Genomic DNA, 25,501 nt, shown 5'->3' on the forward strand with positions numbered 1-25,501 from the left:
AAGAAAACAGAAGAACTTGCAGAGTAGGTCTCTTTTTGTGTTTTTATTCCTTTGAAGTGCATTTTTGTCTTTGGGTGTGTAATGATGAGCATGCTTGTTGAATAAGGGGCGTAGCAAGCTTTTCAAAAGTGTGGGGCATGGGTGTGGTTTGTTTGTTAACAATAAAAACGATTAATACAATGACAGAAGGGTAGGCCTACGAAAGGTATAGCCTAACATAAAAAGCAATAAACGTTTCTCATAACACGCGTGTGAAGCTCCGGGTGTAGCTTCATCCTCTGTCACTCATAGATAACCTATGTAGGCCTATAGCTACATATCTATGCTGTCACTGGCCTGCTGCTGGATTTGTAAATCGCGTTGGTCCGGTTCGGGATCCTTTATCCTTTTTTTTTTCTTCCAGCGAACGCCTTTTGAAAGAATTTGTTTTAACTGTTGCCATCTCTACGAAAGTGATTATCCTAATAAGGTTTTGGCGGAGTCGGAGTGACGGTGAATATTCATGTAGCTTCGCTCAGTGTCACCGAAAATCTCAGACACTGCATATTTCAGAACACCGGCATATGAAGGAGGAGGAGTTGAAGCTGGCCACAGAGTCTGTACCATAGACCGTAAAAAAATACAAATAAATAAATAAAAGTCTGTAGAGAGGAATGGTCTGGTTCTCGTGGTCTTTATGTGCCGATGGCTGTGTGTACAGTCAGAAAGTGCTTATAGCCAAGAATGAGGCCAATATAATTTGTTAATTTAATATAGCAAAAATAAGGCACAAGGTTATAAAAAATAAGACAAAACAGATTATAAAGTGATTTACAATGAATCTATACGTGCAGCTGTAGGCCTATTTCTGTACAAATATCTGCAGAATTGAAAAATATTTAAGAACAATGTTGAACCCTTAAAGGGATAGTTCAACCAGAAATAAAATATCTGCAATTTAGTCATGTTGTCTATTTCTGCTCAAGAGTCATGCAGGTTTGAAATTATATGAGGGTAAATTATTTATGACAGAATTTTCAGTTTGTGTCTATAAATTAAAAATATAACATTATGTATTTCTGGAATTTGAACAGAATATAATGTATCCTTTGGAATAATACAGACACAATCTAACAGAGATTCTGGATGTAGTTTTCTGGTTGCTCCATAGAATATTAAACGTAGAACGTACATGTTAAACAAGGAACAAGTCAATTGACAATGACAATAATAGTGACAACGAATACACACTTTGCTTAAAGTCATCCAGGGACTGTACAGAACTTATAACTACACATAATAGAATTAAATTGCTTTCCTGTAGCTCAAACAGTAGAGCATGGCGCTAGCAGCGCCAAGGTCGTGGGTTCGATTCCCAGGGAAAGCAAAAATTGACAAAAAATGTCAAATGTGTACCTTGAATGCAATGTAAGTCGCTTTGGATAAAAGCGTCTGCCAAATGCATAATGCATAAATTGTATATTAAACGTGCCTCAGGATATATGAATTTTTATAGTGCAGCCAACCAATCGCAGTGGCACCAATCACTCAAGACTCTGCTGTCGCATTATTCATCTACAGTCTTCCTGGTTTTGTGGATCTATTTCCATGTCCACATCATTGTTTTCCAAGTAAAGATTTAAAGATTTATATTCAGAGAGTAATTTTAAGGTGTCAGATTTCCCACTGTTCTTGGCCTGTGTGATGATCCTTTCCAGGATGGGCTGCATGGAATAGGAGTATTCAATAATGCTTCTAGTTCTACCGTTTTCTCCTGGGTACACATAGCCTCCAGTGTGCATCCCAATCAGATAGCAGTCTTCATCAAAAACTGGAGAGCCAGAAGATCCATGAAAGAAACAAGAGTCATAATTGAACTGGTTGTCATGCATTTCCCATTTCTCTGCCAAAAACTGCTGTCTCATCACATGAATGAACTCGATATTCTCAGAAATGTGTTTATCTGCAGCCTCCAGTCGGTTCTCTCTCCCTATGATGAAGCAGGGGTCCATTTTCTTGACCCCTTCTTCTGGATGTCCCACAATGCAGATCTTACCACGGTTAGGAGGGGGTCCAGGAACGTATCGACTGAGCAGTCCAGGACAGTTAACAATTTCATCAGTGACTTTCATTTCAAGAAGAGCAAAGTCAAGATACCTGTCCATGTTGTCTTTGCCATAATAGTATGCTGCAATCTGTTCCTTGATCGGCACACACTTGGTCTCATTTGCTTCCAAATCTTCATATCCAAATACTGCGGTGAAGGTCTTTGAAAGATTCCAGGAGAAAGGGTCAAATTCTCCAATAACATGAGCATTAGTGAGGATGAATCTGTCAAAGAGTAAGAAACCGGTTCCTCTGGCGGATTCCTCCACTCGAATCTGACACACACATTCAGAGAGTCTCATGAGCTGCTTCACTTTCTTCACCTCCAAGAAACTCTGAACACTTTTATCATATTCTGCTCTGAGGAAAGTTTGGACCTCAGACTTGTTCTTTAGGTTCTCTCGCTGTTTTAATGTTTCCAGTAAATCTTTAAACTGAGAACGCAGAATTCCCAGAATCTCTTTGGAGTCAATTATTTTTGAGTATTTGGCTGAAGTTTTTGTTGATTTCATTGGGTTTCTGTTTTTAGTTTCTTCTTGTTCAGTTTTGATGGGATGCTGGTTAGGATCAACGCTTTCTTTCAAATCAGCGGCTGAAGCTTCATTCATTTCAGTGCTGACATCACACAAGTCGTCATCTTGGCTGTCCAGCTGGTTTTTGTCACTGATAACAATGATCTCAAAATACTTTCGATCAAGATGCTCTACCGTGTTTGACATTTCATGGTTAATGTCACTCCCAAACTCACGGAGTGCACACTGTTTCTTGAATATGACGTCGATGAATCGTCCGTCACGCCGAAGAGCAGCCTTCAGTTTGTCGTCTTTGAACGCGTACACACAAACATCGTCAACTTCATTCCTCAGCTCATTGTTTTTCATTAAGCGTTTCACTTTCTCCCCTCCTTTTGTTTTAATGTAAAAGATTACGAGGTTTTCTGATCCATTGGAGAATGAAAGCCTATCAGTTGTTTTTTTCTTTGTATCAACATGTCCAGTATTTTTGATGAAGGTTATATCTAAGAGCTCATCTTTTTCAATAAGACAGCAGGGGAAATCCGTCTTCACAGCAGCTCTAGGAACTTCTCCTTTGGATCTCCGGATGACGATTTCTTTCTCCATGTTGTCTTCTTTAAAATCCTTGAAACAATCGTTTGTATAAAGAGCATCAAGCACAGTCTTGGATGTATCACACGTCACTGCATATTTCTTGCCTTTGTATTGGAAATTGAAAGTGTGGCTTTGCCCTTCCTTGCACTGTTAAATTCAGAAAACAATAATACAAAAAGCATTAAACATTTATGGATAAAAGATTTCAATAAAATTATTGACAATATTGCATAGTAATATAATATATTATTAATAATTCTATAATAAATATAATGTTAATATAATAAGTATAATCATCATCATCATCATATAAAGACGGGATGAGTATCTGCACAATTATCACAATTCAATTTGAGCCACAAGTTCTCAATTAAGGCCGCATTTACATTACATTGTTCAAGTGACCCATTTTTTTTCCCTCCCATGTGGCACAGATCGGATATGACCCACGAACGTGTAAGCAGGAAAAAAGCACATGGATTCCGATATCCTGATCAGTTCAGGCCTTATTCATATGTGTGAATAAATCTGATATGAATTGGATACATGCATTTGTGTCTGATCGGATATTCCCGTCAATGCGAGTTGTACTGTGGCGAATGACGTCAACTCGGGTGGACAACAACTGCAATCAGATCACTAACCTTTTTAATGACGCAATTGACCTATCGGTAAGCCCCTCCCCTCATACGCAGATGAGCCAATAGCAGTTGAGTATCAGTTGCGCTGGGACCGGAACTCGGACATCTTTAGGTGTCAGCGCCATAGAGATGCATTGGAAAATGCGAAGCTCTCATCGGTTTGATGGTGTTTATGCTACAAAAATGCTAAAATGTCGTGCCTGAGGTACTGTAACACTGATTCCAGGGATCCTGAGAGGATTTTGTGTTTGTCATACTCTCGTTAAGTTACGATTAAAGTCCCTGCTAACATACAAACCTATTAACGTTCTCACGTCATGTAACACAGTAGGTCAAAAACATGAAGGTCTACATTTCAGTGCCTCTCCATATTAAACTGGTTATATGTAAATTAATTTCATTTTAGATATGTTTAAGGTCTACATTATCTGTCCTACTAAGGAGGACTCCTATTTTGATGGGTATTATAGTCTCCGGGTAACGAAAGGAAGAGCTTGCACGCAGTTTATCGGAGTTGTTTTGCAGATACAAAGTTTACCAGTTATTAACTGCACCCCCGAAAAGGCATACGGTCTGTGTATATGTTTGTTTACTGTTAGTTGTTTGAGTGTTTTTGTGTAATTTGCTGTGTATGTTAATGGTAATGCAACGGAGAGAGATAGTTTGTGAATGAGACATTAATGCGCACTTCTTATGCTTTGTTTGTTCAGCTCTTACGATTATTTTTTGGAGTGAATAACGATGCAATAAACTTGATAAACCATCAGTTAAGTTTGGCCATCATTCGGACGGGATATATGCAACAATCTGTGTCCAAAAACATCTTGGGATAAGGTTTTCACACTGACAGCTGTACATTGTAAGATATAGCAACTCTGTTTGTTTGTCCGAGATAGCAACAGTAAACTAAGGGGGGCGGGGCTTACCGATAGGTCAATTGAGGACGAAGGCTCAACCCAAAGTTCCCTTTCGAAAGGGAACTCGTACTGCGTCCTGAGACAATATGTGGAACGCCTCAGCGTGACCAATGTCTGAACCACATGTTTAATCACGGCAATTGTATTGGCCGGCGACAGCCTAGGACGTCACTACTAGCGCGACCAGGAATTATATAAGGGGAGAACATGTCATCCTCTTTTTCGCCTTCAGGGACTGTGTGTTTGAAGCGTGATTGTTTCTATATCATGGCTAAAAGCGGACGTTTCAAGAAGTGTGCAGATCCGTGTCCTAGGTTCCTGACACCAGATGACACGCTCAGTCTTTGAGGGGGCTGTTTGTGCAAACTGTGAGCATTTGTGCGGAGAGGGACAGGCATCATTCTGAACCCTACAGTTCGGGTCCCACTTGCGCTGAGGCGGAGAGGAGACTGAAATCGTGGGGGTCTCAGATGGAGCTGGCTGAAGAGTTTGAGAGAGGGGTAAATCTCTCTCTACCTTCAGCCGCTGACTAGAGTGTGCTGTGTCAAGCCAGGAAGAGCAGGAGATGGCTGCAGAGGGTGAGGAAGATGAGTGATCTGAGCCCTCTCAGCCTCCTGAGGCGGTAACCGAAGTTGCGCAGCACCACAGATCTGTCTCTCCGGGCCACCAAACAAACTGCTGAAAAGAGGAAAAGAAGAGCTTTCTCCTCTGTCCCAGTTTGCCCTGGAGTACTGGAGTACTTTCGAAGGCGCGCTCAGCTGCATTTAAATCCTATATATCGCGCTGGTCTGAGTCTACACCCAAACAGCCAGGGGGTCCCGGCCTGTCTCAGTTTGAGGACCACAGACAGGGCCAGAGGGCTAGCGTTGCCTCTCATGCCCCTCCTCTTCCGAGGAGACGGGACGCTAAAAAAGAAGGAAGTGAGGGAAGTGATCCAGCACAGACGCTCACAGTGTCAGTGAAGCGTCCTGAGGGTCTTTCCTTTCCTCTGAGGGTCATTACATCTACTCTTCCCTCTTCCCCACACGTCTATCACCCTGTGGCAGCTGGAACTATGATGATATTCGTCCGATACATGCCAACTGCAGACACAGCAGTTTTCTTTTTGCTTCTTTTTTTTCTGGTTTCCAGGTGACCATAAAATAAATTCTGGATTTTTGAATTTGTTTGAAATTAAGTGGAAAAAAAGGGCCTGTTTTAATTGCAAAAATAGCCAAATTACTCAAGACTGATTGATAGTTGAGTGTGTTAGGCATTGGAAATACAAGTGCAAAGGGGATTGCGATTTCATTTGAACTTTGTGCAGGTTGGGGCAGGACGAGGAAGAAATGAAATAGCAAATGGTTGATTTTCTATTGCTATTCCAAAATGGCAGGGTCATAACTCGTAAGACATTGGAAATGCAATTGCAAACGGATTTCCATTTGAAATTTGGCAGACATGTTACATGGAAAAGAAAATCCAACCGCAATTGCAAATCACACATTTGTGTTTCCATTATGTCACAATGGATGCATGTACAAATTGAAAATGCAATTGCAAATACAATTTGCAATTCCTTTTGAATATTGTCCAGAATATCATTCCATACCAATACAGGTCAAGGCATTTCGGTTGATAAACACCAAGTACCATTAAAATGCACATACCTGCTGCATATGGCTTTTTGATGGACCCTCTTTAACTTCGCTCTTGCAAATATTGTCCATCCTTTCCTGAGTGAAAGTCAACACAACAGTACTGTTAAAATGAGTCCACTAGTGTACATGGGTTTACCATCATATTGTAAAATGTAAATCATAAGCAGTGCAATAAAAAGAGATATGGATTTTTAAAGTAGCTAACAAGTGACTTTGTCTTTCCAAAAAGTTTAGGCTAGAGAAATTCCACACTTTTTTATGAGAACCTTTAAATAATCATCATAACCATTTAAACTAAGTCTAAAATGTTCAACATAAATGGCAATGGCAAAAATCTACATTTATAAATCAGATTTATGATGCATGATAATATTTAGCATTTTGTCACTGCAAAACTGATGATATACTCTTCTCTTTTTTTCATTCGCACCATCATTCGCTGGTGTTGATCAAGAGTGATGTTGGCAGTTCAGTGTTTCTGTGAAAAGGAACAAATTATGAGCTCAAGATTAATATCTCACAGAAATCTGATACAATCATCCTCTTAGAGCAGTATTTATAACATGCACACAGTATATATATTTGGTGTATATGCATAAAATATAAAATCACAACTGGATTGCAAGCTATTTTTTTCCCCGGATTATAATGATATTGTTTAGCTAAAATATTAAGCAACACGATGAGATTACATGACAAAACTCCCTTTGGATTAGTGCCAACTATTTGAAATTACTATTTTTGAAAATAGTGCAAAGTAAAGCCTATACTGCACAGTATTCACTATTCAGTAAGCATTTGATTGTGGAGACGTTCGTCATCCAGCAAATGCTCATTCTCGAAAGCCATTCCCCTCAGCACTGTTCAGTGAAGGACTTGTTAATTTAAGTCCAACCTCTTTACTGGGGGACACCCCAAGCCAACCGTCGGCTAGCATGCATTTTTGGTGTTCTGTCCCCGACTGTAGCTGTCCCCCCATTTTACAACTTGTCCAAAACAACCCACAAATACATTGCAAAAAAAAAAAAAAATTCACAAAAGTAAATGTTTTATGTTGTTGTTCACTAGTAATATTTGTTTAATCTAAAACAAATGAATACAGTGCATTCTAAAATTGGTTGACAGACAGATTGTTTTTCAAGTAGCTACTGCATGGCTGAAGTAGTTCCAGGTCTGTTGACCGCATTACAGTTCCATTTGACTACAATTTAAACATGTTGCTTTGGAAATATATTTATCTGTCAGTCAGATGGTTTTTTTTCTGAAATAAAGTCTGATATGCTTTGTAATGTATAAGGACATGAAAGCTACACACACATAAATACCTACATAAAAATAACACGGCAGACAGCTATTGCAGTGTTATTATACAACTGCATGACCATATACACCTATAAGCTATTTACATTGTATTATTTTTGCAATGTGGTTTTGTAAAGTTATAATATTGTTTTGAAGTGCTTGCTATTTACAATTGTTACCATTGTACTTTTTTTTGCTGGTGCTGTGAATTGTATTATTAAAGCCAGACCAAAAAAACCTAATAATCAAACTAAATTAAAATAAGCTTAATTATTGATCACTCAAATAGGAAATGTCCCTGGTTTCCATTTCAGAAATATGGTCACCGGAAGTTCCGGAACCCAAAACTAACTTTTAGGTCGGATTGGTTCTATATTTTAAATAAATAGTGATATATTTTAAAAGGATACCAGGAAATCTTACCTTGTCCAAATTAAAAGATAATCTAGATGGTGGGACAGTGTATAAACGTAACTTCTTGACTTGAAAGTCCGGTCTCATGCGGTCCACGCTTAGTCCACGCTCGCTTTGATCTGAATTCCTGCTTTTTGGGGGGAGGGGAGGGGGGTCTGTGAACGCCACTGGTCCACGCCCACTACAGGGAATCGAAAGTAGGTTACAAGATATTTATGATGAAACAAAAGCTATTCACTTGTCAAGGATGAACATATATGAGCTATGCCTAAAAAGTCACGGGCCTATTCTTTGATATTATTATAACAAATGTAATGATTATCGATTAATAAACAATGCCCATAGGCAGGGCCGTCGCTAGTGGGGTGAAAGGTGGTGAAAATTATAGGGGGCTCCACTAAATTCAGTAGTTAGTTATGCTATATATTCCTCTACTCTTATGAATCATTATAATAAATACATTGGTATGCCTTATAGTTCAATGAAAACCACAAAAACATGCAATTTATTTAAAGAAGTATTCCAAATCTCCTCTCTCCCCCCTCCCTAAAAATGGTTTAGTCTGATGGTCGTGAAAACAGCAGAGAGACACAATAAAACAGCAAATCCCACCCCAGCTAGTAAACAGAAAAAAACAATCACAGTTGAGGCTGCTCCGAGAACGCAAAGTTACAGTAGAAGTGAAACTGACTGAAAATGGCAGGAAAAACATCTGGGTAACGTCATGAAAAGGAAAGGGAGGCACGTTCTTTAACAAGACAAGTCGGTGTGGTGGGATGCCGTGCCCCGATATTTCCGCTGCCCGATTTGGAACATACTCTGCAAGAACAAAGAAATTTGTTCGTTTTCTCGAGGTGGCAAGAACAAAGTTCGTTCTGGCCAGGACATTCCATACCTCACGAGAAAAGGAACACGAATATCTCCGTTTCTCCGCATTAACCCCGCTCACTTTAAAATTCTGACCAATCACACAATAGTTCTCGGACACCCACAAGAAAAAAGTTCTGCTCAGACGATGTGTCGAGAACGAGCTGCGAGAACTCCCGAACCAGGGCTCTGAGAACAAACAGCCCTGGGAGTGAGAACTTTTTTCTCTGTTCTTGCGGAGTATGTTGCAGAACTCAGCGGGAAATAGGACGCCGCTCGCGTAGGCTACTCTCCGGTACTGTCACATCTGTATACCAGCTCAGCGCGCACCGCCCGAATGATTACGCTCTCAAAGTCCCCGTCTTTTTTGCGTCCTTTTTTTTATTATTGCTATGTAGTTTTGTTGGTTTGTATAACATGCAGAAATATATGCGTGTCACAAGGATTACAGACCTGCCGGCTGCTGATGTGATATATTTAACAATACTGTCAAGAAAAAGCGAATTACAACTCAGTCACTGCTATTGATGTAGCTATACATTTATTAGCATTACAATAGCACATTATCTTCATCAAAAATTAAGAAAGTGAGAAACTTCAGTGGTTTTATTTTACATTTGACTCCATTCATTTTCATTTCTGAATATTTATCCCAACTGTTAGACATCAGACTGACTGGAAAGACATTCTATAGGCCTATTATATTGCTGGTAGGCCTACTTAAAAAAAAAAAAAAGTTTATTTTATAATTTTATACATTTCTTGTCTTTTGTTGTTATTTTATTTGTTTGTCTTGCATAATTGCTTAATGACTGTAAACGAAGTTATGAATTGCTTAATGCCATTTTATATACAGCTTTGTATATAAAATAAGTAAAAGCAATAACCTTTATTTCAGTGGCGTGCACAGACCTCCTCAGGGGCAGGGGCAGAAGGACCAAAAAGGGCACTAAAAAATAACAAGAATCAAATTCATTTTTTACATAATTTAAATGCATTTATTTATGACATAATTCACCTGTATTTAAAGCAGTAGCCTACCTGTCTGTCTGTTGTGTTTTTAAATATATATTTTTTTAATTTTGGAACAATTTTGTTCCCCACTGGCTTTCAATATATGGTTAAAACCATTCTTAATAATATTCCATATTTCCTTGAGATTCTATGAAAAGACATTGATACAAATAGAATGCATAACACATCAAACAAAAACAAAAACAGGGAAATGATGATAATATTACTAAATATATATATATATATATATATATATATATATATATATATATATATATATATATATATATATATATATATATATATATATAATTATTTAATTTTACTTTGCTAAACAAAACTGAGACTCAAGCAGGTAATTATGAGGAATTCATGTTCAGTTTTGTTGATGTTGTAAACCTGTATTAAGTATGATAGTATTTGCTACAAGAAATAGGTAACATTTTACAATAAGATTTCATTAGTTAACTACATTTGTTAACATGAACTAATAATAAACTGCCCTTCTACAGCATTTATTAATCTTAGTTGATATTAATTTCAGCATTTACTTATACATTATTAAAATCAAAAGTTGTATATGTTATATTAGTTAATGCACTGTGTCAAGTATGAACAAACAATGAACAGCTGTATTTTTATTAACTAACATTGACAAAGATTAAAATATTAATATACAATAACAAATGTATTGCTCATGGTTAGTTCATGTTGGTTAATACATTATGAGACCTTCATGCAAGTGTTACCATAATGTCAAATATAGCCTATAAATTCCATACAATTTAGAGTTTGACATGGACTTTTTCATTTCATTTCACTAGATTTATTTCCCCCAGCTAATAACACGAGGATGTGCTATGGTCTTGAATAAAAACAAATTGAATGACAGAATGCTGCTGCTGAACTCAAGACTCGAGTTATGCTTTTATTATAATTAAGCATAACTTGCACGCTCCCGCGACCTTTACAGTAGCATGGTGGTAGGATAAATATAAATTTTCTGTATTAGCTTACCTGCTGATCGTGTAGTTTGAAAACTCGCGCGGCTAATCGCTGTGCTGTGTTAGCTGAAAATGTAACTCCGCCTACCGATCCACCTCCGACAACAAAAAATACTTTTTGTAATCTTGTTAGTGGTAAAGTGGTATATAAGCGTATTGTTATTTATTAAAATATTTATAGTAATAGTAATAAATATAATGTACTATTACCAGGGAGGGGCACATTACATTTTGAGACTAAAAGGGGCAGGGGCTTTAACCCCCCCCCCCCCCCCCCCCCCCCCTTGTGCACGCCACTGCTTTATTTGCATTTATTTATTTGTCTGTTTAGTTATTTTGCAAGAAATCCCTATTAAGTGCATGGCACCAGATGTGGGCCTCCATGGCCATATTTTATAGGCCTACCATTATCGTATACCGTATATGATATGAGTGGAGGGCGTTGGGGGCCCACATCAATGTTTTTTCAGGGGCCCCAGAATTCCACAGCCCTGCCCATAGAGGTTTTAAAGTCTTAAATACTGCTGTATGTGAATGCTGTTAAACCACAGCAAAAATTGTCTACTATTGTCTACAGCGCTACTTTATTTTACTTCAGAATTCTAGATCTAACTAGCTATAGATAAAATCACAAACTAAAATTACTGTTATTTACAGCTCAGACAACATATACTTACATGTTTTTCACTGTTAGTTGTGATTTTTGTAACTTCCCAAATTGTGTATTTAGACCACTGTATGTGGGTAGGTTATGTGAAGCTTTTCAATTTGGGTAGGCCAAATTCAGGCGGAAATCCCCCAAAATGGTCTTTTATGTTAAAAGTATAATGAAGTATTCTTCTAAGTATACTTGCTTGTAGTTGTGTTTACTCCTTTTGACGGAGTAGCCTATTAAATACAGTTTCACAAAGTTTTACACACTGTCTTATAAGCATTCATGCTGCAAAATTAATTTTCTTACTGTCTAGTGTCTTATGTAGAAAAAGCATCTTGACTTAAGAAGGTACATTCATTCATTGTTCATATTTTCATGCAGACACCATCAAAGTGACAAAAATGACATTTTATACAGGATTCTGTAGATGAGGATGCTGCATTAATTCATAGGAAGCTATACATTACATTGGGAGAGGTTATTTTTATGCCATATTCACATATTTATTTGAGCGGCATATCCCCATCATTGCACCTTCCGAAAATGAAACGGATTACTGTAAGGAATGGAAGAAGGATGCCAGATGGAAGCGTAGGCCAAGATATATGCCGTAACAACCACCACAGCTGTTAAATAAACACAAATTATTCACAATTCATTTGGTCATCTTTATTTCCTACAAATACAAAAGTTATTCTTTCTGTTGAATTTTAATATTTGATTTAATAATATTTTAATATTCCTCACCATCTGTTCGTGGTGCAGGTTCAGCCTCTGCCTTCTTGCTGTTGGCTGAGTAGAAGTCAAATGATAATTTCATTACCCTACGTAAGAAATGTAACGGGTTGGATCAGAGAATATTTAATTATGTGAAAAGAGCATTAGACTATGTGGAGAAAGCTGCTGCACATTTAAATAGATACTCAATGATTGATGAATTGAAATGAATGACAGATTTATTTAATGTCAAATGTTTGTAAAGTCATGTAGCCTACACCCATGCACCTTTTATGCTTAAAGCTTTACCTGATTGAATGTTATACTTATGTGTGGGTAAATTAAGCACGTTCTTCTGTGACATCATAATCGTGTGAAGTGTACATACAGGCCTACGTTGACTCAAAATCGAGGGGTCGAGGGTCTGTCTATATGAACTTCACTTGCAGGGATTGCCCAAAAAGGAAGATCTATAGGCTATATATATAATTAATCTAGATATTTGATTATCCTATTTAACTCTTTACTTTTGATTGTACTCGTTCATTTGGATTTCAGACGCAGGTCTGTGGAATGCTGGAAGTGGGGAGAATAAACAAATGTGAAGGACAGTAGAGAAATAAGCTTTCCTGCATCTTCACTCTGTGTGATTTGGAGACAGATGCTCTTGTGATAATACTGTATTTTGTTTGTCCTGTGTCTTCAGAAAATTCCTCCAGATGCTGTAAAACCAATGAATCGACCTGGAGGATTTGTTCCAAATCTAAGGTCATCTATAATTTGTTACATTTATATAGCACTTTTCTAGGCACTCAAAGTGCTTTACATATAGAAGGGGGGAATCTCCTCAACCACCACCAATGTGCAGCACCACCTGGATGATGCGACGGCAGCCATATTGCGCCAGAACGCCCACCACACACCAGCTGATTGGTGGAGAGAAGACAGAGTGATGAATATATTCTCTCTTCTGTAAAGCACTTTGGTCAGCCTGGGGGCTGTTGGAAATGTGCTATACAAATAAAATTGAACTTGAACTTGATATATATATATATATATATGCGGATGAATAGGCCATGATAGACAGGGGCCAATTGGCAAATTTGGCCAGGATGCCGGGGTTACACCCCTACTCTTTATCGAAGGACATCCTGGGATTTTTAATGACCACAGAGAGTCAGGAGTCGGTTTAATGTCTCATCCAAAGGACGGTGCTTGTTACAGTATTGTGTCCCCATCACTATACTGGGGCGAGCACCCCCTGCTTGCCTCACAAACACCTCTCCCAGCAGCAACCTAGTTTTCCCAGTTGGTCTCCCATCCAGGTACTAACCAGGCTCAGCCCTGCTTAGCTTCAGTGGGAAACCAGTCTTGGGCTACAGGGTGATATGGCTGCTGGTAAATGCTATAGTGTTCTCAAAGTTGAATGAATGAACATTTTTCTTTTCGAATTAACTTTCAATATGTCCAACACACAGATAGATCAACACACACAAAACATTGTTGAAATAAACGTTTTAATGTATTTTATATGTGTAATACAAATGAAATGTTTTCAGTGTTTGAATAACAAGATTATTTATGAAGTTTCAATGTTTTCTTCTCTACATGACATTCAAAACATTTTTCAGACCCAACAAACTGAAGTTCCTAAAAGCTTCCCAACATGATGGGCAATCAAAACAACACCTGCATCACACGCTAATGGAATAATACATGTAAGTGGAATAAACATTAAAGCTGTAAACATTAAACGTCGGTTATATTAAATGTGTTTATTTGTTGTAACTGACATCTACATTCATAAAGAAGGTATGAAGACCAGTGATCTGAGGTTTTAAACCTCAGAGATTTCATTATAAATGTGTTTATTTTAGTGAAGATACATTTGATTGTGTATTGTTGTCTCTTATTACAGCGATTGTCAAATCAATTACTTTGGTGTATTTGTGTGATTCAAAGAGGTTTACTGTTAAAGCTTGAACATGATCCCTTACAACAAAGACAAACATTCAGGTAAGTCCATGTAAAATCACTATAATATGTCAACAGACATAAAACGTAAAAAAGAATATAACAAAAATGCATATAAAGATATAGTGTGTGTGGATATATGAATACACAAGTCTGTATGAATAACAATGTAAAGAAAAAATTGACTAATTTTAGTCCCTGCCACATTAATGTTCACTGTTCTGCTCTCTTTGCCCAAATCAGACCCACAATCACCTGCAAATGAGACGCATGACTTTACACTTGTCAGAAACCAAGTGTAACTTCTGCTTTTGAACACACAATCATTGCTAAGAATTATATGAAACGCAAAACCCCAAAATGACAGTGACAAATCTTTCAGAATTGAGGGCTTGTCATGTTTTCCCAAAGAAATGGCGGCACAGATGTGTGGACGGCTTCAATCAGAATCTTCCATCTCAATGTCGGTGTGATTCTCTTGATCTGCAGCCTCAGACTCGAAGCTTTTGTCGCTGTAGGCTTCTAAGATATTGACAATATCATGCAAACCGCGTATCCTAGCCTGCGCTTTGATCATATCCAGGATGGGCTGCATGGAGTAGGCATATTCCACAATGCTCCTAGTTTTACCTCTTTCTCCTTTGTACACATAGCCTCCAGTGTGCACACCAATCAGATAGCAGTCTTCATCAAAAACTGGAGAGCCAGAAGATCCATGAAAGAAACAAGAGTTATAATTAATCTGGTTTTCATACATGTCCCATTTATCTTCAAAACTCCTCTGTGTAATCACATTAATGAAATCGATATTCTCAGATTTGTGCTTATCCGCAGCCTCTTGTAGATTAGTTTTTGGGATGATGAAGCAGGGATCCATTTTCTTAATCCCACCATCTGGATGTCCCACAATGCAGATCCCACCACTAGGAGGGGGGCAAGCACTAAAATGACTGAGCAACCTAGGGCGGTCAGCAATGTCCTCAACAGCATCCAGTTCAAGAAGAGCAAAGTCAAGACGGCTTTTATTGGCATCTGTTATGCAACAGTAAGCAGGAATCTGTTTCTTGACCGGCACAAGCTTCACCTTCGAGTCCAGACGTTCAAAATCAAATGCAGCTTCTAAATGCTTTGCAGAAGAAAGCTTGTCTGGAGACTCGAGAAATTCCCTAACAACATGTGCGTTAGTGAGAATAAACTGCCCAAAGAGTAGGAAACCGGTTCCTTTGGCGGATCCCTCCACTCGAATCTGACACACCGAGTCAGAGAGTCTCATGAGCAGCTTTACTTTATACACCTCAGAGAAACTCTGAACACTTTTATCATATTCTGCTCTGTAGAAAGTTTGGACCTGAGACTTCTTCTTTAGGTTCTCTCGCTGTTTTAACGTCTCCAGTAAATCTTTAAACTGAGAACGCAGAATTCCCAGAATCTCTTCGGAGTTAATTATTGTAGGGTATTTAGCCGAAGTATTCGTGGATTTCATTGGGTTTCTCTTTTGGGTTTCTTCTTGTTCAGAGTTGATGGGATGCTGGTTAGGAGCAACGTTTTCTTTCAAATCAGCGGATGAAGCTTCATTCATTTCAGTGCTGAAATCACACATTTCGTCTTCTTGGCTATCTGGCCGGTTTTTGTCACCAATAATAATCTCAAAATACTTTCGATCAAGATGCTCTACAGTGCTTGACATCCCATTGTTTACCTCGCTCCCAAACTCACGGAGAACACACTTTTTCTTGAATATGTCATCGATGAATCGTCCGTCACGCCGAAGAGCAGCCTTCAGTTTGTCTTTTTTGAACGCGTACACACAAACATCCTCAACTTTCTTCCTTAGCTCATTGTTTTTCATTAAGCGTTTCACTTTCACCCCTCCTTTTGTTTTAATGTAAAAGATTACGAGGTTTTCTGATCCATTGGAGAATGAAAGCCTATCAGTTGTTTTTTTCTTTGTATCAACATGTCCAGTATTTTTGATGAAGGTTATATCTAAGAGCTCATCTTTTTCAATAAGACAGCAGGGGAAATCCGTCTTCACAGCAGCTCTAGGAACTTCTCCTTTGGATCTCTGGATGACGATTTCTTTCTCCATGTTGTCTTCTTTAATCTTCTTGAAACTATTGTTTGTATTAAGAGCATCAAGCACAGTCTTGGATGTATCACACGCCACTGCATATTTCTTGAATTTGTAGCGGAAGTTGAAAGTGTGGCTTTGCCCTTCCTCGCACTGTTTAATCCAGAAGAACAATACAAGTATTAAACATTTATGAATAAAATATTTCTATAAAATGTTGCATACTATAATATATTCAAATATTATAGCAGGAAATTATGAGGGATGAGTATCCGCACAATTCTCCAGATTTAATTTGAATCCACAAGTCACTGATCACAACAGAAATTCAAAGTTTTTTTTATTTTTTATAAATTCTTTAATTTAGGTGCATTATTCATGAAGTAGAAGACTAGCCTACTTATTCGACATTGATCTGCAGGACAAGAGGCACAATACAGGTCAAGGCATTTCAGTTGATAAGCACCATTACATTTGACATACCTGCTGCATATGGCTTTTTGGTGGGCCCTCTTTAACTTCATCCTTGAAAAAAATGTTTGTCCTTTCCTGAGTGAATATTAACACAGTACTGACATGAGTCCACTCTTGTATGGGTTTACAACCATTTTGTTAATTATAAGCAATGCAAAAAATTATCATTCTAAAATAATTTAAAGCAGCTATTAAGAAGCACTTTCCAAAATGTTTTGGCTAGAGAAATTCTACACACACGCTTAAATAATCTTCATCCAATGATTCAGATATGTCAGTATGCAACAAACCTTTAGAGGATCACGGCCACCGTTTCCTTTTTTCTTGCTTGTAATATGTATTCTTTCCTAGAATAATTGCATAAGCAACATTAAAATAGCATGTTATTATTATTAATAATAAAAACTGAACACACTTGAATTTAAATTAATGATATTGCCACAAAAAATGTATCAAAAGTGCATGCAAGATTCTTGTGTGCTCTGCTTCCCAAAAAAATCTCAGACTGGGAAGAAAAGTAGTTCATTAAACTTTATATATTGCAAGTCTTCTAAAGCCATACAGTAGCTTTGTAGAAGGAATGGACCACTTTTTTTTTTAAATACATGCAGAAGCAAATGTCGAGGGAAAATCTTCTCTTTTTTGGTCTGTTCCTCACACAGGATCCAGAATTCTGGGAATATAGTGCAAAACTATATAGACTACTTTTATGGTGCTATTTTATAAGCTTGACAACTCACTATCACTGTATTGCATTATTGTTCAATATTAAAACTGACATGCCTAGAGCACCTCCTAGTGGACACTATATAAAACACAAAGGAAACCCCCCCCTACATGAGATATTGCTTGATAATGATTGGAAATATTAATGTTTAAAGCTTATTTTTTCCTTCAGGTACTAATTTGCAGAATGAATTCCAATTTTAAACAAAAGGAAGTAAAGTCAAGTAACGTGGGAGCATTTTGGTGAAGTAGTTTAACTATCTCAAGTGTTGGGTATGTGATGTGTAATGGCTGTGAAGCGCTCTATGTATATGACAATAAATGAATAAAGCCTATATCCAGTCTTTGCTGGGGCTGAAAGTATTTAATTTCTTGTGTTTGTGTTCGGGAAGTTGCTGTGACGGAAACGTTTATTAAGGAAATGCAATTTTGCATTTAAATAAATGTTCATTTAAAAGCCGCCTACTTCAGTGTAACATGTTATCATCATGCTTAACACTGAGAATTTTAATAATTGTAATGTGACGCTGAGAAAACTGCGAAAGTGTGTGTTACATTTTACGAGGCGCATAGATTTACATTGGGGTTTCAGTTCTAGGCCTACAAGATGAAGAAGATAAAAATTCATAGAAATTTCAGTTCATTTAGAACCACATGAATATTTGTATTGATGATTGTAATTCGATTTTTTAATATACCGTTTTTGAAATGTATGGTTTCTATTGATGTTTCGACTCCTGTCCAATTTTGTACATTAAAAAAAAGCTTTTTATTCGGGCTAGTTAAATTAATTTTGGACTACCAAAATCTGAAGAGTACCTGCCCGAAGGGCTACCAGCGATTTTGACATTTTGCCAGCCCTGGAATAATGCGAGCTGCCATCTTATGAACGGAGGAGTGGCTTGGCATGCAAATTCCACTGAGCCATTGGCTGTTTTTATAAATCTTTTTATAAATCAGGCTAGCAAGTGCACGTCATTGCGTTATTACGTCAGTGAAAAGGTCCGTTAGCCATCAATAACCTAATTTGTATAATATCAATACGGTAGTAATTTGTACTGGCATTTAAACGTTAAACTTTACTTATATTTACTATGGTTATAACAAATGTTTGGTAATGTAAATACTTACACTTGAAAGCATATTGCCCCGTTATAGCTCCGACGGAAGATAGCAAAGCTGCGCGCATAGGATTGTGGGTGATTTGAGAGCGCTAAGAGCGCGAAGTCTACTCGTAAGCATCCTTTCCTGTATTTGGCATATTTTTCGAACGAAGGACTCAGACCTTGGTTGAAATTCCGAGGATCCTCGACATTGGAACAGCCCTTCGAAGGATGTCGATGACGTAGCATCCTCGGAATTCTGGCTTCCGAGGATCCTTCCTTGACATTGAGAAACGCCTAGAAAATGGGCAAAGAGGCGGGACGTGGGCGGAGCTGAGGTGACGTGATGACTAACAGACAGCAGATAAATGGCTATCCACCTGTCACTCAAACTGGCCACGCCCTTAATTATGCAGGACGTTAAGGCTTTATATAATGTAAACTAATGCATTATAAAAAAAAAAAAAATCACCCCCCTCACAGTTGTCATGAAGGGCAAAATTAGCCGTATAGACCAAAACCACAATTTGTCCCAGACTGTAAACATGTTTTTTTTTCTGCTGTAAAGTTGGGCATTTTAACATGGGGCTCAATGAGATTCTGCTCCCTTCTGGAGCCTGTCTCTAGCGGCCAGTCGATGAATTGCAGTTTAAGTCACTTCCACATTGGCTTCAAGAGAAACTGCAGGAGGTTGCCGCTTGCATCAGAGTTCCTACACAATTTTCATTTCAAAATTCCATACTTTTCCAGACTCAAATTTCCAGACATCCCTACAGATTTTTCCGGCCATATTTAACTTGTTCTGATAAATTGTTTTAAAATTCAACTGCTAACAAGTGTTACATTCTAAAGATTTAGTATTGGCGTTTTTGCCTTTTATTAGGATAGGAAAGTAGCTAGACAGGAAGTAAGGTGGGAGAGAGAGGGGGGCGGGATTGGGAAAAGTCCATGAGGCAGGACTTGAACTCAGGTCTCCCGAAGCACAACAGCACTACATGGCGACGCACTTACCCACAATGCTATCAGCGCCGACAAGTATGTTATCCTCGTCATAATAGATCACTTAACAAAAAAACACAATCTAATCTTAATGATTGTGCCTTTTCGCCAACACAGAGCATCCTTTTCGTTCTCTGGAGCGTCTCTCTTGCAGATAGGCTCTCTTTTAGAAAAGCAGTCTTGCTTCATCAGCCCCGTTCGGCTCCGAAGTGAATGACAGCGTGCATTCACTCTCGCTTCCTGTTTATACCCGCGGCGCGGGGCGGAATGCGAGATGCAAATCTCGCAAGCCAATGGCCCATTGGCCTGTTCTCTATATCTCGAAGCTGATAGGGGCTCCCTGAAGTGATCCCAATTCGTCGGTACGTCCGACGTATCTCCCTCGATATTTTGGTTATTTGATTGTGACGCGTCGCGGATGCACGTGCTCATTCAACGGCCCAGATTGGATACTCTAGTAAATATCGAAGTTTTGCGAAATGGACATGGGCGTCGGAAGCAAAAAAAATGTGGGTGGGTCCTCTCTCAGAATCTTTTTTTACTGGAGCCTAGATGCATTTACATTAAGTACTGTACAAATATACGGCTTTTTTTGCTAAACGTCTGGTTGGGAAAGACAAAATTATGGAAATCGCGTTATCACAGAGAGAGGCAATAGTGTAGGGGTAAGACGCATGGCATCAAGTTTTGACGCAAATCTACCCGCGGTTGGAATCCGCCTTATTTTCGAACTCGCTCCATTTTCCCATCACATATCAGATCGGAAAGGCATTTCTTTCTTTTTTTTTAAATGAAGAAAATATTAGAAAAGTGTAAATAAAGCATCAAACATGTGTTTAATAATAAGTGTTTATCGGTTAGGGGTAAGTAAACAGACATGTGCTGACGGTAAAAGTGAGTGGGTCCAATATCATTGATCGTAAAAAGTGGTTGGGTCTTGTCCCACGCCTTGGTTCCAACGCCCATGGAAATGGAAATACACAACTTTAATTTGTAACACTGAGAAAATATAAAATATAACAGTAATGTTAAAAAGAAACAACACTTTGTGACTACTGCTGCAGCTCCAAATACTCCATATTCCCTCTAGAAATGGCCTTTATCTTCTCACCAACACCATATTCACATAATTATCTAGGTGTGGTAACGTTACTGAATTGATAAGCTGACGTTACCTTTAGATCCTCAGCTTTCTAGACTTCCTGCTAAAGTTATGTAGTAAGTTAAGTTAATTTAAGGATAACGTTAGACTGACTAGTTCAAATGCTCACCTTTGATCAATCGGTACATTATGGACTTCGTGACTTGATGTGGTCGGTCTTGGTCCCACCTTGGTCTGGGCCATTAACGTTGTGAGACTTTGTGTGGTGGATGCTGTGATGAGACGACTATGCTTTTGGCCTAGCATATGGCTTACAATTGCCACCTCCCCCATGTTGGAGATGTCAAATGATTTGACACAAAGTTTGCAAATAGCTTTCTTTGTAAATTTTAAATCTTTGGCTAACCAGGCTTTATATTTAGGATTGGCAAGCCAGCCCTCGGAAAACTTGCATTTTCCCATTTTGTTTGCCGTGAAGTCCACACTCAAATGTAAAAATCAAGGACAACGTTCCAGGTGTTTTTAGTCAAGCAGTTTGAGGTAGAGGCTAGTGATGTGTCGTTCATGAACGATTCGTTCATTTTGAACGAATCTTTAATATGACTCGGGACTACCGAGTTGTCTCAGAGATTGATTCGTTCATTTTGTGTTGACTGCGCATGCGCATTACGCTGAATCTGTACTGGAAAGAACAAAAATGATTAGTTCATCTTTCGAATCTCGAGTTCGGGTTTGAGTCTTTCGTTGTTCCTGTCAGTGCCATAGAGTCTATGCTGTCAGTAACGGAAACAGAAAAGATTCGTTCTTTCGAGTTCGGGTTTGAGTCTTTCGTTCTTCCTGTCAGTCCCATAGAGTCTATGCTGTCAGTAACGGAAACAGAAAAGATTCGTTCTTACGAGTCTTTCGGGTTTGACGTTGGAGTCATTCGTTCTTTTGCCACTTGACTTGTCACTGTATTGAACACTAGTTCACAACCTTTTTACTAACAAGCACGTAGTTATTTTTTTATTTTATTTTTTTATATATAATTCTCAGTTAATATCAGACATATACAAATATGGGAAATATATTGACTATTCAAGTCTAACATCACAAATTCAAGTCAATTAGACTATTACTAATTTTGAATCAACTGTATTTTATTTTTCTCTATTGAGTTATATTATTTTTTTTGTCCTTGTGTTATTAATTAATAAAAATCAGTTTAAAAATGTTACCTAAACCTTTGTAACATAGCTTAAGGCCTATAGCACCTATACAAAAACATATTAACACACACACACACACACACACACACACACACACACACACACACATCTATCTATCTATCTATCTATCTATCTATCTATCTATCTATCTATCTATCTATCTATCTATCTATCTATCTATCTATCTATCTATCTATCTATCTATCTATCATCTATCTATCTATCTATCTATCTATCTATCTATCTATCTATCTATCTATCTATCTATCTATCTATCTATCTATCTATCTATCTATCTGTGTGTGTGTTTGTGCGTTATGATTCAAAATGAGTAATAGTCTAATTGACTTGAATTTGTGATGTTAGACTTGAATAGTCAATATATTTCCCATATTTGTTTATGTCTGATATTAACTGAGAATTATATATATATAAAAAAATAACTACGTGCTTGTTAGTAAAAAGGTTGTGAACTAGTGTTCAATACAGTGACAAGTCACGTGGCAACAGAACGAATGACTCAAACGTCAAACCCGAAAGACTCAAACCCGAAAGACTCTTAAGAACTAATCTTTTCTGTTTCCGCTATTGACAGCATAGATTCTATGGGACTGACAGGAAGAACGAAAGACTCAAACCCGAACTCGAAAGATGAACTAATCATTCTGTTCCCGGACCTGTGTCACATGGCCCGGCCCAGACCCAGATCAGAGTCAGACACAGACGAGTCGACAACTAACGTCTCGAGGAGTTCGAAGACACGAGAGGCGGAGAACAAACGTGATAAATATGAAGTTGCAAAAGAAAGAATGTCTCGGATCAGGAGGTGAGGTGAACTAACAGAGTTAGACTGCAATAGCCTGACCCAACAACTAATCAATTAATTAAACGTTTCAGTTTCTTATCATTTGGCTTTGCAGTACCCTATAGTTTATTTTTATTTAGTTTTACAAATGTAATCAACATTTTCATAAGTACTAGATGGGTTGGGCTATTTAACATGTCATTTTAATTATATTTTTCTGAAATGAACGAAATTACTCGAAAAAAGATTAGTTCATTTTGCTGAACGAGACTCAAATATCCGAGTCAGTAAAATGATCCGAACTTCCCACTACTAGAGGCGCTGTGATGGCAACTGCCGCCTAACAACATAACAACCAATCACTGCAGACCTAAACTCCAGGGCCCGGTTTTTCAAAAGTAATCCACTAGGATTTTGGATAACGGATTGGATCAAATCTTGAAAATGTGTTTTTCAAAAGAAAAAACGGATTACATAATCGGATTAGATCACGTAATACAATCTTGGTTTTGATCCGGATCAAACCTTTAGTTTGGGTTTTTCAAAACGTTCTTGTAGGATTTGGATCACTTTGATCCAAAAAATCTGGATTAAACTGATCCCATCAGAAGGGTGGATTCAGCGTGGATTTCATGCCCAAAATGTAATGAAAACTTAAAAAATGTATCAAATAATACTATATTTGGATCATGCAGTATCTTACAAGATATCCTTTTATTCAAAAGGTTTTAATTTGATCTGTTCATCCGTCAGGCTACAGTGATTAGGTAGGCTTTAACTTATTCAGCCTTTCAGTATAGGCCTACAGCAAAGTAGAAAGAGTTTGGCCTTATAAAATAATCCCCCAAACAGCTGTTAAAATTGAGCAAAAACAATACATTTTATTCTGTCACTAATTGATATATATATATTCACTACAATCGAAAATATTTTTGTTTTTAGAATATTTATTAGTGATGCATGCAATGATTACAGAATAACCCAAAAAATGCAAAGAATGGCAATCACTGATTTTTGAAATCCAAAACAAATCCAAATCAGAAATAGTGTCTAACTATTGCGTCCCTTGTTGCACGTCCTGTTTGCTCGTTCTGGCAGAATGCAGGAGGTTGGTTAGGGTCTCCAAGGGGCTCAGGTGCATCATTGTCAGCACAGAGAGGGACATTGCGCTTAATAGCGATGTTGTGCAGGACAATACAGGCAAGGGTTGTTCTTGTTTTTAGTTTTTTTTAAATGTGTGTGTTTTCATTTTAAATAAAAATAAACTTATATTGACCCCACACTGGCTATTCTACTTGTTGCTCTTTACATATCTATAGTTCTACATTGTGATTTCCTATCCTGTTTGAGCACTGGTTATCCAGATTTGGTGATCCTAAAAAGTTCCTATCCGGATCAGATTGATCTAATCCGATGTTGCTTTAAAAAACTGGCTCCAAAAGTAAGCTGGATTACGTGATCACGGATCGCAAAAAAAGGATTACTAAATCCGGATCAATTTTATCCGGATTAAACCTTTTGAAAAACCAGGCCCAGCAGATCAAGTGTAAAAACGATCAGCGCTGGCAGACTGATCCAAACGACATGAAAAAAAACGGATTGTATATATTATATATTTATTAAATACATTTAGAAATTCTTAATTTTTATATTAAGAAAACGAAATAGGGACAATAGTCTGGAAACATAAATATTTTTCCATACTCTGATTTATTTTTTCCATACCTGGAAATTACTCAAATCAAATTCCATACTTTTCCAAACCCTGTAGGAACCCTGTTGCATGGAACACGACTGACAGATAGGGAACTTTATTTCTTAGACCTGAATCATTATTATTGAAATATCAGGACTCTACCTGTACATTTTCACCAGTTTGTGACACCCTTCTCGCGCCACTGTTGCTGTCCGTCTGCATAAAGAATGTCAATAGCCAAGCTTAGAAATTTGAAAAGCAATATAAATCAGATATATGATGCATAATATTTAGCAATTTGTCACCGCAAAAAAATTCAGAATGCTACTGTTCTTCATTTTCTTTGCTGGTGTTGATTTTGGCATTGTAAATCAATGTTTCTGTGAAAAGTACAAATGAGGAGCTCAAGATTAATATCTCAAAGAAATCTTATTTTAAAAAAAATATATTATACTAACTTACATTACTTAAAGGGATTAGTTCACCCAAAAATTATTTACTCACCCTCAAGTTGTTCCAAACCTGTATGAGTTTCTTTCTTCTGCTGAACACAAAAGAAGATATTTCGAAGAATATGGGTAACCAAACTGTTGAACTTTCATGGTATTTTTTTCTATGGGGGCGTGTGGGGTCAAAGCGGAGACCACCATGATATTATTCTGTATTCAATAATTTTTGGATTGCAAATTCTTTCACAAATAAGTCACACTCGCATTTTAATCTTTACAGCATTTGTTTGTAACCAGTGAAAACATATTTGTGTATTGAACTAAAATCATGCCGAGAACCCGTTCATGCTAGAAATATATTAAAAGTTGTAGTAAACATTTTGGGTAATATGTTTTTTTTTTTTTTTTTTTTAATATATTTTGTTTTAAAAAAGTTACCTTATGTGAGTTAACAGTTTAAACGAAGCAGGAGAAAGTCCGTATCGCCTGCTTTCCTTTGTTTGTGTGTGACGTGTGATCTCATAAAGCG

General features: G+C 37.6%; 2 protein-coding genes across 2 annotated transcripts; both read right to left on the reverse strand.

Annotated features, from left to right (window-relative positions):
- Nucleotides 1–655: 655 nt before the first annotated feature.
- Nucleotides 656–8,229, reverse strand: LOC307124936 (serine protease FAM111A-like). The gene is made up of 4 exons (XM_079814438.1): nt 8,118–8,229; nt 6,823–6,870; nt 6,402–6,467; nt 656–3,341 (listed from the first exon to the last, which is right to left on the reverse strand). Exons 2-4 carry the CDS (start codon nt 6,826–6,828, stop codon nt 1,551–1,553), a joined length of 1,863 nt encoding a protein of 620 aa, XP_079670564.1. The 5' UTR covers nt 6,829–6,870; nt 8,118–8,229; the 3' UTR covers nt 656–1,550.
- A 5,641-nt stretch (nt 8,230–13,870) lies between these two features.
- Nucleotides 13,871–25,487, reverse strand: LOC307125772 (serine protease FAM111A-like). The gene is made up of 7 exons (XM_079815870.1): nt 25,411–25,487; nt 25,028–25,067; nt 24,829–24,903; nt 24,686–24,739; nt 17,175–17,231; nt 16,894–16,959; nt 13,871–16,563 (listed from the first exon to the last, which is right to left on the reverse strand). The coding sequence occupies exons 3-7, from the start codon at nt 24,886–24,888 to the stop codon at nt 14,779–14,781; spliced, it is 2,022 nt and encodes a 673-aa protein (XP_079671996.1). The 5' UTR covers nt 24,889–24,903; nt 25,028–25,067; nt 25,411–25,487; the 3' UTR covers nt 13,871–14,778.
- Nucleotides 25,488–25,501: the final 14 nt, after the last annotated feature.

Source organism: Gobio gobio, assembly GCF_949357685.1.
Source record: "Gobio gobio genome assembly, chromosome: 4".
Classification (NCBI taxonomy): domain Eukaryota; kingdom Metazoa; phylum Chordata; class Actinopteri; order Cypriniformes; family Gobionidae; genus Gobio; species Gobio gobio.

Bases quoted from the DNA above. Each gene is read 5' to 3' on its own strand.
- LOC307124936 (XM_079814438.1), bottom strand. The intron at 3,342-6,401 runs GTATGTGCATTT...TGAATTTAACAG, and splicing joins CAAAAAGCCATATGCAGCAG to TGCAAGGAAGGGCAAAGCCA.
- LOC307125772 (XM_079815870.1), bottom strand. From the start codon at position 24,888: ATGCCAAAATCAACACCAGCAAAGAAAATGAAGAACAGTAGCATTCTG. The intron at 24,740-24,828 runs GTGACAAATTGC...TTCTTTATGCAG, and splicing joins GCATTCTGAATTTTTTTGCG to ACGGACAGCAACAGTGGCGC. The intron at 16,960-17,174 runs GTTTGTTGCATA...ATATTCACTCAG, and splicing joins GTGGCCGTGATCCTCTAAAG to GAAAGGACAAACATTTTTTT.